The sequence below is a fragment of the Triticum aestivum genome, chromosome 7A, assembly GCF_018294505.1.
Source record: "Triticum aestivum cultivar Chinese Spring chromosome 7A, IWGSC CS RefSeq v2.1, whole genome shotgun sequence".
In the NCBI taxonomy this organism is placed as follows: Eukaryota; Viridiplantae; Streptophyta; class Magnoliopsida; order Poales; family Poaceae; genus Triticum; species Triticum aestivum.
In genome coordinates, this window is record NC_057812.1 from 143,522,987 (window position 1) to 143,538,192 (window position 15,206).

At 53.0% G+C, this 15,206-nt stretch overlaps 1 protein-coding gene across 1 annotated transcript; it reads left to right on the top strand.

The window, feature by feature from the left end:
• Nucleotides 1–3,797: 3,797 nt before the first annotated feature.
• Nucleotides 3,798–5,329, top strand: LOC123149393 (aspartyl protease AED1-like). The gene is made up of 2 exons (XM_044569046.1): nt 3,798–3,954; nt 4,047–5,329. The coding sequence occupies exons 1-2, from the start codon at nt 3,798–3,800 to the stop codon at nt 5,327–5,329; spliced, it is 1,440 nt and encodes a 479-aa protein (XP_044424981.1).
• The last annotated feature ends 9,877 nt before the right edge of the window (nt 5,330–15,206 follow it).

Genomic DNA, 15,206 nt, shown 5'->3' on the forward strand with positions numbered 1-15,206 from the left:
GGGGGGGGGTAGGCGCGCCCCCCTACCTCGTGGCTTCCCTGTTGGTTGCTTGACGTAGGGCCCAAGTCTCCTGGATCTTGTTCGTTCCAGAAATCACGTTCCCGAAGGTTTCATTCCATTTGATATTCTTTTTCTGCGAAACTCTGAAATAGGCAAAAACAACAATTCTGGGCTGGGCCTCCGGTTAATAGGTTAGTCCCAAAAACAATATAAAAATAAATAATAAAGCCCAATAATGTCCAAAACAGAAGATAATATAGCATGGAGCAATAAAAAATTATAGATACGTTGGAGACGTATCAACTATCGCTACCGCTTAGTGATAAAGTAAAGCAATTACATGGCGATTGCATTTCATACAGTAAAGCGACAACCATAAGGCTCCTGTCAGTTGCCAATAACTTTTACAAAACATGATCATCTCATACAACAATTTATATCTCATCACGTCTTGACCACATCACATCACAACATGCCCTGCAAAAACAAGTTAGACGTCCTGTACTTTGTTATTGCAAGTTTTACGTGGCTACTACGGGCTTTGATAACCCACAAGTATAGGGGATCGCAACAGTTTTCGAAGGTAGAGTATTCAACCCAAATTTATAGATTCGACACAAGGGGAGTCAAATAATATTTCAAGGTATTAGCAGTTGAGTTTTCAATTCAACCACACCTTAAGATTAATTATCTACCGCAAGTAATCGGTAGCAAAGTAATATGATAGTTTTGATAGTGGTGACAGCAGCAATAGTAGTGGTAACAGTGATAGCAGTAGTTTTGTAGCAAGTGTAACAGTGATGATAGCAGTAGTAACTTAGCAAAAACAATATAGGATAAATTCGTAGGCATTGGATCGGTGACTTGTTGGATTATATTCATCATGAGACAATTATAACCTAGGGCGATATGGCACTAGCTCCAGTTCATCGATATAATGTAGGCATCTATTCCGCAAATAGTCATACATGCTTTATTAAAAGAACTTGCATGACATCTTTTGTCCTACCCTCCCGTGGCAGCAGGGTCCATATTGGAAACTAAGGGATATAAGGCCTCCTTTTAATAGAGAACCAGAACAAAGCATTAACACATAGTGAATACATGAACTCCTCAAACTACAATAATCACCGGAAGAAGTCCCGGTTATTGTCACTCTGGGGTTACCGGATCATAACACGTAGTAGGTGACTATAACTTGCAAGATCGGATCTAGAACATGAATATAATGGTGATAACATAAACGGTTCAGACCTGAAATCGTGGCACCCGGGCCCAAAGTGACAAGCATTAAGCATGGCAAAGTCATAGCAAAATCAATCTAAGAACATAGTGGATACTAGGGATCAAGCCCTAACAAAACTAACTTGATTACATGATGAATCTCATCCAACTCCTCACCGACCAGTGAGCCTACGAAGGAATTACTCACTCCCAGTGGGGAGCATCATGGAATTGGTGATGGAGAAGGGTTGGTGATGACGAAGAACGAAGACCCCCCCCTCTCCGGAGCCCCAAACGGACTCCAGATCTGCCCCCCCCCCCCGAGGAAGAACAGGGCTTGGCGGCGGCTTCGTATCGTGGATTGCAATAATTCTTTTTCCCTAATTTTTTCTTCCAAAGTAGGATTTTATAGCGTTGGTTTCAGGGTCTGTGGGGCCACCAGGTGGGGACAACCTACCTGGGCGCACTTAGTGAGGGGGCGCGCCCTGGTGGGTTGTGCCCACCCGGGTGCCCCCCTTCGGTAGGTCTTGGCTCCGGAAATTCTTATATATTATATAAAAATTCCTCGCAAAGTTTCGTTCCATTTCGAGAACTTTTATTTCTGCACAAAAACAACACCATGGTAGTTCTGCTGAAAACAGCGTCAGTACGGGGTTAATTTCATTCAAATCATGCAAATTATAGTCCAAAACAAGAGGAAAAACATTAGGAAAAGTGGATACGTTGGAGACGTATCAACTCCCCCAAGCTTAAACCTTTGCTTATACTCAAGTAATTCAGTTGATAAACTCAAAGTGAAAAAGAAAAACTTTTACGAACTTTTTTGCACTTGTTTGCATAAATAAGATTAAACATCATCCAGGTTTTCAGCCAACACTATAACTAACCATGCCGACAATAACTCTTAAAGATTATATTAACTCATATCAATGACATAATCAGCTAGCGAGCAATGATAAGACATCTCGAATGGCAACATGTTGTCAAAACAACCATGATATAATATGACAATAGTGGTATCTCGCTAGCCCTTTCTGAGACCGCAAAACATAAATGCAGAGCACCTTCAAAGTCCAAACAACAACTAAACATTGTAATTCATGGTAGAAAAGATCCAGTCGTGATGCACCCAACATTAGCTACACACAATGCATAAGTCATGACAGTTGTGCTTTCTCAGTTTTTAGCACTTGTTTTAGAAGGTGATGACACACCATAAAAGTAAATAGATAGTCCCTTCGCAAAGGTGCGAGAGCTCAAAATTTTAAAACAGAGTTAAATGATATTCTGAGACATGCACCCTTCTCATTTACTTCATGACTATCAGTTATCAATATCTCCCATGCTAAACAGGCTAGTGGCGGTTCTCAAGAGATCAAAGTAAAGGTTTTGACTCCACTGGGAGTTTTTGTTTGATTATTCGAGCGATTAACTCTTTTTGTATTTTGCAGTTTGGGACTGGGCATCCCTATTACCGCCATTTTCCCGTGCGATGGCGAGTGAATAAACACTCAACCTGAGAATAACCCGCTTAGCATGGAAGATACCAACCACCTCCTGTCGTTCCATGAACGATCCAGACACACAAAACATGATTAGTCTCATGTGTGTACTAGATCATGATGGCACGCGTTGTCGCACCCATCTATTTTGACAATTTTTTTATATAAATATTACAAAGATGTAGGCGCCAGGAATTTCTAGTTTTTCTTTTGACAATTCACACTATGGTCCCTCATTATAGGCAAGAAATATAAGTGAACATACTCAAGGAAATTGAATTGTGAAAAACGGAATCAGATCAAATCACAGCCAGCCAAAGGAAGATCATGTAAGTAAAGGCTTGTTCTCCTGTCTAGTCTAAAATTAATAATTAAGTTGCTTATTAGAAAAAACAGACGACCACATAAATATGTTTATACAGAACAATCGATGCACTATTTCAAATGTGCAAACTCTGAATAAACATTGAATTTTGAAGCATGCTTTATTTTTTTGAAGCATTTAAACATCAAATTCATGTGAAAATTATAGAAGACGGTACATTTCCTACCATGTCGCTTGAGGCTTGCTTTGGCTTTATTTTTTTTCCGAAACGAAGGCAAAAGATTTGCCTCATATATAAATAAGGGAGAGTACAGTTTTACAAGAGCCCACGAATACGGTCATTACTAGTGTGAGATCCCCGTTATCTCGTGTTAGCAAACAAGCATAGGGTCCAAAATAAGGGGCATTAAAAAAGTTGAAGGTTTAGCCTAAGTGTGGTTAGAAGTTGGACAAGAATAAATTGCACTCTAGTTACAAGGTAGGAAGCGGGCAGTGAACGTACATGACAAAGGGGTGCGGGTTAACTCGAGGAGAGAAAGTTACTAAGTATCCTTGTTCTACGTACTGCTAAGACGAGTGTAAACACATCGGCGGCTCTACCTCGTCCTTGGTATAATCTTCCATTCACATCTTTCGTGATTGTTCAGTCAGTCCCACGTAGATTATTGTACGTGTGCTTGGTGAGTTGGTGTATAAATTAGGGCGTCCTATACTGGGTTAAAAGCCCTGGTCTATACTAACTTCCAATGGCTTCTCCTAACTTGTTCTTGTGCATCCTCCTGGTCGTATTTGGCAGCCACCTTTCCACCATTTCTGCTGCAGGCGACGGCGAGCAAAGCTTCGTTGTGGTGTCAACCAGGTCATTTGAGGCACAAGATGTCTGCTCCACCTCCACATCCACAGGTACGCACATGAATTGAGCATGGCATAATTTTCGACGTTAATCAATCTACATGTTAGGAACATACAATATGACACTCGGATGTTTCTTTCAGTGACACCGCGGCCCAACCGTGCCGGCGCCGCTGTGCCGCTGGTGCACAGGCACGGACCCTGCGCCAAGTCGCCGTCCACCGACAAGCCATCATCTTTCGCCGAGGCGCTTCACAGAAGCCGCGTCCGCGCAGACTACATCATGAGCAGAGCACTTAGGGGGAGGGGCACCACCACCATCATGGAGATGCAGGAGCAGAAGGAGGGCAAGGTGAGCATCCCGGCGCACCTGGACACCTCCGTGGACTCGCAGGAGTACGTGGTGACGTTGGGCCTGGGCACGCCGGCCGTGGAGCAGGTGCTCCTCATGGACACCGGCAGCGACCTGTCGTGGGTGCAGTGCGCACCATGCAACTCCACCGACTGCTATCCTCAAAAGGATCCCTTGTTCGACCCGCGCAAGTCGTCCACGTACGCTCCCATCCCCTGTGGCTCCGACATTTGCAAGAGACTCCAGTCCGACCGCTTCGACAATGGCTGCAGCATGAACGGCAATGGCACCCAGTCCCAGTGCGGGTATCGAGTCGAGTACGGAGGAGGATTGAAGACCAGAGGCGTCTACAGCAACGAGGCGCTCACGATGGCGCCCGGCGTCGTCATCAAGGACTTCCATTTCGGCTGTGCATACAAGCAGATTGGCTCCGACGACAAGTCCGACGGCCTGCTCGGGCTCGGTGGCGCGCCCGAATCGCTCCCGGTTCAGACCTCCGCGGTCTACGGCGGCTCTTTCTCCTACTGCCTCCCGCCGGTGAGCAGCGGCACCGGGTTCCTCGCCCTCGGCGCGCCCAGCAACACCTCGGGCTTCTCCTTCACGCCTATGACCCCCTTCATGGATTACGCTACCTTCTACCTGGTGAAGCTCACCGGTATCAGCGTCGGTGGGAAGCAGCTCTGTATCCCGCCGAAGGTGTTCGAGGGGGGCCTGATCGTGGACTGCGGCAATATCATCTCACATCTGCCATCGACGCCCTATGCGAAACTGCAGTCCGCGTTCCGGGCGGCCATGGCAGCTTACCCGCTCATCCCGAGCGACGAGTACGACACATGCTACAACTTCACCGGATACAGCAACGTCACCGTGCCCAAGGTCGCTCTCACGTTCACCGGCGGCGTCACGATCGACCTGGATGTCCCCAACGGGGTTCTGTTGGATGGTTGTCTGGCCTTCACCGAGTCCGGGCCAGATGATTACGTCGGGTTCCTCGGCAATGTCCAGATGAGAACGTTGGAGATGTTGTACGACGTCAAGGGTGGTAGACTCGGATTCCAGGCAGGTGCCTGCTGATCCCTCAAGCTATACCACAATCGGGAGCTAGCCTACCAAAAAAATAAGATCGGTTTGCTGTTAACGGCTCGATTGCTCCAGAGTGGGTGTCCGTCTGATCATCCCTTCACTGTTATTTTTCCGTGTTTGTCCGATTTTATCCCGTCGTCATTTGTGATAAGAGGATATATAATATAAGGACAGCGATGTATTCCAAACGTTCGCGCCTATATGATACTCCTTCTGTCGGTGTATAAAAAGAGGGGTACACTTTTTTACCCCTATAACTGTGCATAGGCAGTCTGAGCCATGGGCACCACCACACCAAGCAAGGCAAGGGAGGTGAGCCAGGGTAAGACCGAAGCTCAAGAGAACTACGACGCCAAGGCCAAGACCACGAAGAGCAAAAGAGACGAAGCGGACTCCCCGGCAATATCCTTGCCGGGAGACAGTTCTAGCAGCCCCGGCAAGACCCTTGCCGCGGCGACTCGTCCCGCGCTTACGGAGCGAATCACCCTTGAGTCTACTGCCCCCAAAGGGCAAGGATTCGGGAGACATCCCCGTGATAGCATGCAGATCTTTGTGAATACATTCAAGATCAGATACGCACTAAGGAGACGACAATCCTTGGCGGGATCCCAGTCGAGAAAGATCACAAGGCCCCCGGCAAGCGCCTTGCCGGGGATGACAGCAGGCGCCTCGGCAAGACCCTTGCCGGGGCCCCGGCAAGACCCTTACCGAGGACACCTGCAGGGCCACCATCAGGCCCACGCCGACTAAACCTCCACCACCGCATGCATGCAGCTGCCGACCCAACCAGCTGGGCAGGCACCTGCGTGGCGGCATGCAGATCTTCGTGAAGACCCACCACTGCGCCACCTCAGCTGCCTGCCTACCTACGTGGCATCGCAGGCGTCGTTGGCCAGGGCGCGTGTCGACACAAGAAGGAGCGGCGACGGACGAGGCAGATCTCTCCCCCGTCCCCGATAAAGCAAGGACACCTAAGCAAGACGCATTAAATGCGCCTTGTCATGTAATGCGAGGGATAACCTCGCATCACTGTACCCTTTCCACCTCCTGTGTGCCACTGTGGCAACCCATTTTCCTATAAAAGGAGGCCCGAGGCGACCAGAAGAAGGATTCGGCTTTTTCGAGCTCCTCACGCCCCATAGCTAGCTCAAGAACACAGATATACAATCCACCAAAGCAGGAGTAGGGTTTTACGCATTCTCGCGGCCCGAACCTGGATAAACGAACCGTGTGCTACCTGTTAGATCCGCTCTTCTCACGACCCACCAACCATAGTAGGGATTCTTGTGATCCCATAGGTGTTGTTCCGCACCGACATCTCTGGCGCGCCAGGTAGGGGGCGCAGTTGTGAGAATCGGCTTTAGCAGTTAGTTCGGCGCTTCTTCATCATCATGGCGCCCAAGAAGAAGACGATGGTGGTGGTTGGCCAGTCGGAAGCCGGACAGCCCGTCCCGACGCGGGCGAGCAGCGGACCGGTCGCAGAGAGGACCCGGGGCGCTGCTCGCGAACACCAACACCATCCCAGCAGCCGGATTTTGGGAGACGGCGATGTTTGTGCGCTTGGTAACGGGCCACACGTCGCCAAATCCAAAGGCAGAGCCAAGTCCTTCGCGGGTGGAGCGGGGCCTTCCAAGGTCATCGCCGCCCCGTCCGAAGGCGACGCGAGGGCCTCCAAGACTCCCACGCGGCGTCAACAGCGCGTTCCTCCCAGGCAGCGCGCGACGAACGGCGTAATCACACCGAAGATCCCGGGCGTCGCCGCGGGAAGAGCCCCGAGCACCACTCCCGGGACATAGAAGACCTGCCCACTCGCCGAGGCGCTGGTGAAAACGGCATGCGACCGCGGGGTCGTGATAGAGCTCCTTCTGACATGGTCAGAAGTCAAACCGCGTCGCGATCCGTGCAGGTTTCGCTGCCACCGACGCCAGCAGAGACCCTGGCGCGCGCGCAGTTGCTCCTCGACTTTCCTCCCACTACGGGGAAACTCGACGAATGGAGAGCCACTATCTGAAGCCTTGTTGCGGTGGCCATCAAAGACGAACCAAGTCCGGTGGGGCCCCCGGGTCGACGCTCCGATGAAGTCCCCCGGACCAGTGGCGGAAAAGCCGGTGGCGCAGCGACCACGGTGCATTCACCTCTTCCCCATATGGTACCGCGGACGCCGGCTCGTCGTGACGTCACGGGCGACGCCATCTCAATAGCATCGTCTGACCCGCGGACCCACTGTGACCAGCGCCAAGTTCTTCGGGAACGAGCCCATGAAGATGCTCGAACCACTATCGAGCGCCGGCGCGGAGCGCGCCACCAGTCAGACAGGCGAGCAGGGCCTGCTGTGAACCACCCGGCCCCGGAGAGCCCTGGAGGCCTACCTTACGAGATAGGCCGTCCGGCTTTTACCCGTGAGCTACGGCAGTTCCAGTGGCCCACTCACCGCACCTTCAAACCTGACATTGGCAAAAAGTACAGCGGCAAGACTCACCCGTCTGAGTTCCTCAGCATCTACACCATCGCGATGCAAGCCGCCGGAGCCCGCGACGATAAGGTGCTTGCGAATTACTTTCCATTGGCTCTTAAACCTAACGCCATGTCATGGTTGATGCACTTGCCGGTAGACTCTATTTCCTCCTGGTCGGATTTGTGCCATGAGTTTGTGGGCGCCTTTACTGGGGTCACCAAGGCCATGGCCAAGCAATCGACCTGCATGTCATTCCCCTGAAGGGAGGCAAGGGTCTACGCAAGTATATACAGAGGTTCAGCCGGGTACAGTACAATATCCCTGATGTTCACCCTGCCGCCATCATCAGCGTGTTCCATCAGAACGTGCGTAACCGCAAGATGCGCGAAGAACTGGCAATGAACAAGGTGAAAGATGTGGCAGAACTCTATGTTCTTGCTGACAAATGCGCCCGAGCTGAAGAGGGAAGGAAGTACCCCGGCGAAGATGCCGGCGTGGAAACCGACTCCACAGAGGAGGATACTGCCGCCCCGGTGAAGAAAGGCCGGCGCCGCAACAGGAAGCGCAAAGGTAAAGCTCTGCTTGCCGTCGAGGGATCTGGTGACTCCGGCTCCGCCAAGAAAACCAAGGCAGATGACCCCGGCAAGGAAATTGCCGGATGTGTCGCCTGCCGGGCCTTGGTGGCTGCCGAGAAGCCGGGAAACTCCGACAAGCAATACTGCAAGATCCATCGCACCAAAGGCCATGATCTCCAGAACTGCCGACAGGTAGAGCTCCTTGCTGAGAAGCAGATGGCTGAATATGAGAGGCGAGACAAGGAGAAAGGCCAGGACGGTGCTGAGGGGTCCGGCAAGAAGCTTGACGGCCAGGCGGGCCGTCGCGGCAAAGATAAACAGCGGGAGAGGCCCGCCCGGGGCCGTGACAAAAAGCCAGAAGACGATGATCACGAAGAGGACGATGAGTCTGGTGACCAAGGATTTCAGAAAGCTACAAAGGCCATGTGCGTCGATGGCGGCGCCTCGCTGCATACCTCTCACCGCCAGCTTAAACAGTGGGCGCGTGAGATTACAGCGGCGGAACCGTCGTTTGATGCCCAAAGGTTGCTGAAGTGGTGCAGCACACCTATCATTTTTGACACTGAGGATCACCCTGATCGCACTACTGCAGTCGGGTGCTTGCCATTGTTGGTTTCACCAACAATATGCAACCTCAAGGTGACAAAGATGCTAGTCGATGGCGGGGCCGGTCTGAACTTAATCTCGCCTGCCGGGATCGAGAAATTGCAGATTCCTGATGAAGACCTCGAAGATACGGGCACGTTTCAGGGGGTCAACCTGGGAAGGAGTCAACCTAAGGGAAAGGTCACGTTGCTCGTGACTTTTGGGAGTGATCTGAACTACAAGACAGAAAGGGTTGTGTTCGACATTGCCAAGATCCCCTTGCCTTACAATGGGATCCTTGGCCGCCCAACGCTGGCCAAGTTCATGGCGGCGTCACATTACGCCTACAACACCCTGAAGATGTCGGGGCCTGTGACGATCATCACCATCCCATCAGACAAGAAGGATGCGCTAATTTGCGCTGACCAACTCTATCAACAAGCAGTTGCAGCAGCCGCCACTGCTAAGGCGCTTGCTCCTGCCGCTGGAGCCCTGGGAAGGCAAAAGAAGAAGACCGGTGAGACCTCAGGCACCCACTCCGGCAAGCGCACCTCTTTGGAGTGTAGCGCTCCCATCGAGGACGTGCCAGAGAGCTCCGCTGACAGAAACAAGAAGTCCAGGGCCACACCGCCGGGAACCAAGAAGGTTTCTGTCAAGGAGGACGGCACGGGAGGAGCTTTTACCATAAGCTCCACCCTTGACGACAAATAGGAAGACGCGCTCGTCACCTTCCTGCGGGCGAATGTCGATGTGTTTGCCTGGCAAGCATCCGACATCCCCGGCGTTCCCAGGAAGGTGATTGAGCACCACCTTGCTGTCTGTCCTCATGCGCGGCCCGTCAAGCAGAAGGTCAGAAAGCAAGCTTTGGAACGACAAGAGTTCATCACAGGGGAGATCCGGAAACTGGAAGCAGCGGGTTTGGTAAGAGGAGTGCTCCATCCAACGTGGTTGGCCAATCCGGTGGTAGTGCGCAAGGCAAATGGGAAGTGGAGGCTGTGTATTGATTACACAGATATTAATAAGGCTTGTCCCAAAGACCCCTTCCCGTTGCCGCGCATCGACCAGATTGTTGACTCCACAGCTGGGTGTGATCTGTTGTCATTCCTCGATGCCTACTCCGGCTACCACCAGATCTTCATGACAAGGGAAGATGAAGAGAAAACGACATTCATCACCCCATGTGGTACGTATTGCTTTATACGGATGCCTTTCGGGTTGAAGAGTGCTGGTTCAACGTTTGCAAGGGCGGTCCAGATTGGTTTTGAACCCCAGCTCCATAGAAATATGGAAGCTTATATGGATGATATAGTGGTCAAAACCAAGAACAGGGCAACCCTCATATCAGATTTACAAGAAACATTTGCAAACCTACGCAAGATCAATCTCAAGCTGAACCCTGAGAAGTGCGTCTTCGGCGTCCCGTCTGGCAAGCTTCTCGGGTTCTTTGTGTCACAGCGTGGGATAGAGGCCAATCCGGACAAGATCAAAGCTATAGAGCAGATTGAAGCGCCCAAGCGAGTCAAGGATGTGCGTCGGCTTGCTGGTTGCGTTGCCGCCATGAGCAGGTTCATTTCCAAGTCCGCCGAGCGCGCCCTTCCCTTTTTCAAGATTTTGAAAAAGGCGGGCCCGATGGAGTGGACGCCAGAAGCCGAAGCAGCATTGCAAGATTTGAAGAGGTACCTCTCCTCCGCGCCAATACTAGTTGCGCCTAGGCCACAGGAACCGTTGCTGCTGTACCTGGCGGCAACGAACCAGGTGGTCAGCGCCGCACTAGTGGCGCAGAGAGAAATTGATGATGAGGTAATAGCAGCGACGGAGCCCGATGCCACGATGCCGAGACGACGCAGCCGGTTGGAGTGCCGCCAAGGAAGAAGATGATGCAGCACCCGGTCTACTTTGTTAGCTCCCTTCTGCAGGGGGCTAGATCAAGGTACTCCGGTGTGCAGAAACTGCTCTTCGGCCTTCTTATGGCCTCGAGGAAGCTGCGTCACTACTTCCAGGTGCACGAAATCACTGTCGTCACTCGCCTCCCTTTGCAACGAATATTGCAAAATCCAGACGCAACGGGAAGGATCGTAGAGTGGGCACTGGAACTGTCCAGCTTTGGCCTCAAGTTTGAGAGTACCTCGACGATTCAAAGCCGAGTCCTGGAGGATTTCGTTGCAGAATGGACCGCGACGCCTGACGAAGAAACCCAAGAGACTGCTCTCCCCGGCAAGGAGGCAAGTTGTGACTAGATCATGTACTTTGATGGAGCTTTCTCCTTACAGGGCGCTGGGGCTGGCGTACTGCTTGTCACGCCCACCGAAGAGCACCTCAAGTACGTGATCCAGATGCACTTCCCCAGGGAGGTGTCAACAAACAATACTGTTGAATACGAGGGGTTGCTTGCTGGTCTTAGGATCGCGGATGACCTCGGAATTAAGAAACTCATCGTCAGGGGCGACTCACAACTTGTCGTCAAACAAGTCAACAAAGATTACCAGAGCCCGTTGATGAAGGCCTACGTCGATGAAGTGAGAAAGCTGGAAGAGCGTTTTGATGGTATACAGGCGGAGCATGTTCCCCGAGCGGAGAACGACATCGCCGATTACCTGTCAAAGCGCGCTGCCCTCAAGCTACCTGTGGAACCAGGTACCTTTGTGCTTCAACTAACTCAACCATCCGTTGATCCATCAACAGAGCAAAACAAGAGGAGGAAATCAGGGCCCGGCAAGTACTTTCCCGTCGAGCTCCCCGGAGCCGCCGGCAAGGATGTTGCCGGAGATACTGAGCCCGCCACGGGACGGCTAGCTCCGGCGGAGCATCAAGCTCTTGCCGTCGAGACAGCCGCTCCTGTAGCGGATGAAACGCCTTTAGTCCTCGCCGTCGAGCCCCAGGCTCCAGCATGGACAGAGCATACCGTCCGATTCCTCCAAACATGGGAACTTCCTGAGGAGCAGGAAGAAGCGGAAAAAGTAACCCGTCGCTCTACTATGTACCAGTTCGTCGATGACGTCCTGTACAGAAAGAGGCCGAACGGCGTGAAATTGAAGTGTATCCCTCGAGAGGAAGGACTGGGGCTGTTGGCGGAGATACATGGAGGCATATGTGGATCCCACATCGGGTCAAGGGCCCTTGCCGGCAAAGCGTTTCGGCAAGGCTTCTTCTGGCCCACCGCCCTCCAGGATGCGACGACACTAGTCACCAGGTGTGAAGCGTGTCAGTTCCATTCAAAGAAGCTTCATCAGCCAGCTCAAGCCCTTCAAACCATTCCTCTCTCCTGGCCCTTCTCGGTCTGGGGGCTCGACATACTGGGCCCTTTCCCCCGCGCTGTCGGGGGCTTTGAGTACTTGTACGTCGCAATCGACAAGTTCACAAAGTGGCCAGAGGTGGAAGCAGTGAGGAAGGTCATAGCTCAGTCAGCCATCAAATTCTTCAAGGGACTAGTGTGCCGTTTCGGTGTACCCAACAGGGTCATCACCGACAACGGTACACAGTTCAGAAGCCGCACCTTCATGCAATATACCCAAGACCTCGGCAGCAAAGTCTGTTTCGCTTCCGTTGCTCACCCACGAAGCAATGGTCAAGCTGAGAGGGCAAACGCTGAAGTACTGTGAGCCTTAAGGACAAAGACCTTTGACAGGCTGCACAAGAGTGGAAGGCGCTGGATTGGTGAATTTCCGGCGGTTCTTTGGTTAATCAGAACAACACCAAATCGAGCCACCGGCCAGACACCCTTTGCCCTGGTATACGGGGCAGAAGCAGTTCTCCCCACTGAACTCATATACGGGTCACCTCGAGTACTCGCTTATGATGAGCTTGAGCAAGAGAAACTGCACCAAGATGACGCAACGCTCCTTGAGGAAGATCGTCTTCGGGCGGCTGTGAGAGCAGCACGCTACCATCAAGCCTTGCGCCGCTACCATAGCCGCAAGGTTCATGCCCGAAGCTTTGAGGAAGGCGACCTTGTTCTTCGGCGCGTTCAATCGGCCAAAAATTCCAACAAGTTGACGCCAAAGTGGGAAGGCCCTTATCAGGTAGTACGAGTCACTAGGCCCGGCGCAGTCCGCCTGGAGACCGAAGATGCCATTCCGGTGAGTAACTCCTGGAACATTGAGCATCTTCGCAAGCTTTACCCGTAAGGCGCGGCTTGCCGGGCCCCCCCCGGCAAGCCACCTTTTGTACGAGCCTTGTCGATGATGCATGTAACCCTTTGTACAAAGCCAGGCGCAGACCCTGAGCATAAGTAAATGAAGTGCTGGCGCCCTAAGTTATAGCATGCATGCTAGGTCGAGTCTCGTCCTTGGTTAGGGTTGATAGTGCTTAGCGGCGACTAACCCCTAGCTTAGAGGTCGAGTGTGCGTCTCTTTGTCTTTCTTTTGTCTCCTTTGGTTCATAGGACACACAGATATCCGTGCTGAACCGCTTGGGGAGGAAAAAAAGAGGAACATACCAGCATCTAGTCCCCGGCAAGCCAGTATTGCCGGGGGATGCAAGAGCAAAGATTCACCCACGGCGAACCAGGGTTGCCGGGGACTGCAGCTTCAAACAAGTTCTTCATCCCTTATCATGCATTCCATTATGGACCGAGGTATGTGAAACCTTGTTTTCCCCTAAGCTACCGTGCTCCCATAACTCTAGGCCCTAGGGCTCGTTCCTGGGGCTAGGTTTGGTCATAGTCGCGACAGCGAAAGGATGAAACAAGGAGTCTGAACCCGCCTCGTCCCTGCCTCCGCCAAGGGCGTGAGGAAGGTCGAGCGAAGTGGGGAGACGACAAGGCCTGCTGCCGGGCAAGGAAATGTTTATCTTAAAGATATCAAGGATTTATTTCCTGCTGTGGGTTTCACCCACAAACAAATGACCCGGCAAGCATCCCTTTTTCATTAAAAACATTCCACTCAGGTGCAGTCCATAGGGAATGAAAAACATGAATGATGGGATTACAAGTTTTAGATTCAACAAAGGCCCGAAGGCTTACAAACTAAAAAGAGATAAGGTGCACGTAATCCCTTTCTTGTCCCTCTCCTCAGGAGGCAGGTCAGGGAGGCAAAAGGGACGAAAGGAGTGCCTAGGCGAGCTACGGGTGGCAGAAGACACCAAGAGAACATCTTGGTGGCCGTCCAAAGGCTGGATGGTGATGGCGGCGCCGGAAGCAGAGCTCGAAGACGAGGCAGCAGGACGTCAGCACGCGTTGAAGGCGTCGATGCCCGTGTACTCCGACTTGACGGCCTTGCCGCCCGCCCTCTTCCTCTTCCACAGCCTCCCAACACCAGTCGCCCGAGGAGACGACCCCGAGAAGTTCAGGGAGTCGGCGACGCGGATGATGGGGTCGCCGGTGCCGCACGGAGCGGCACCCGACACCTAATCGGACCCGTCATCCTGTCGCCTACTACCCCCATCGTCATTGCCGCTGTCCTCCTCGTCACTCCCGCCCGAGGAGGAGTCTTCACTATCAGAAGAGCTCTCCACGCAGCATCTTGCATGGGTCCCAAAGCACCCGAAGACCTTGACGGAGAGAAGGTCACCCTCCATCAGCTTAAAATGGAGAGTGAGCCCCTCCGTTAAGCGGTGGATATGAGCAAACGTCTTTCATCCCCGACCAAGATACATCACGTGAGGGGCGGGGAAGTTGACGCGGGCCCGCGAGCCACTGATCCCGCAGCCCGTCATGTGCAGCCACAACGACTCCGGCGAATCCAGCTCCATCTCCCGCGCAAATGGAGTCGGGAGACGAAGGCGACGGCACGGCGGCCGGCGCAGCCTGACAAAGAACTCACAAGGGTCATCCACAACGTGGCCCTCCATTGGAGGAGGAGCTGCTGGTGGAGGCGAGGCCGGCACGCCGCCCCGTCCTCCTCTTCCCCGAGCGCCCCGGCCTCGTCCACGGCCTCACCCCTCCCCTTCCCCTCGCGGCTGGCTCTGCCACCGCAGGCGCAGGGGAAGGAGGGGCGCGCTGTCGAGCGGCAACCCTCGCCGCCACTGTTGAAGGACTGGGGTTCCCTCTCTCAATGACAGATGGAAGGGAGGAGCAGAAGCTGAAGGAAGAAGAAGATGAAAGAATGCGGGACACCGTCCCCCCTCCTGCTCTTTATAAAGGATCGGGGTTGGGGCTCGGCCGCCCCGCTCGGCCAATCAAGACACGGGAGGCGCAGGGAGCCAAGGCCGACCCGCTGCCCCAACCAGCGACGACCCGGTTTCCCGCCTCCACCGTTTGCCACCCAAGCGCATCGAGACACGTGACGGACGTGTAGAACCGAGGGGACGGGTGAGG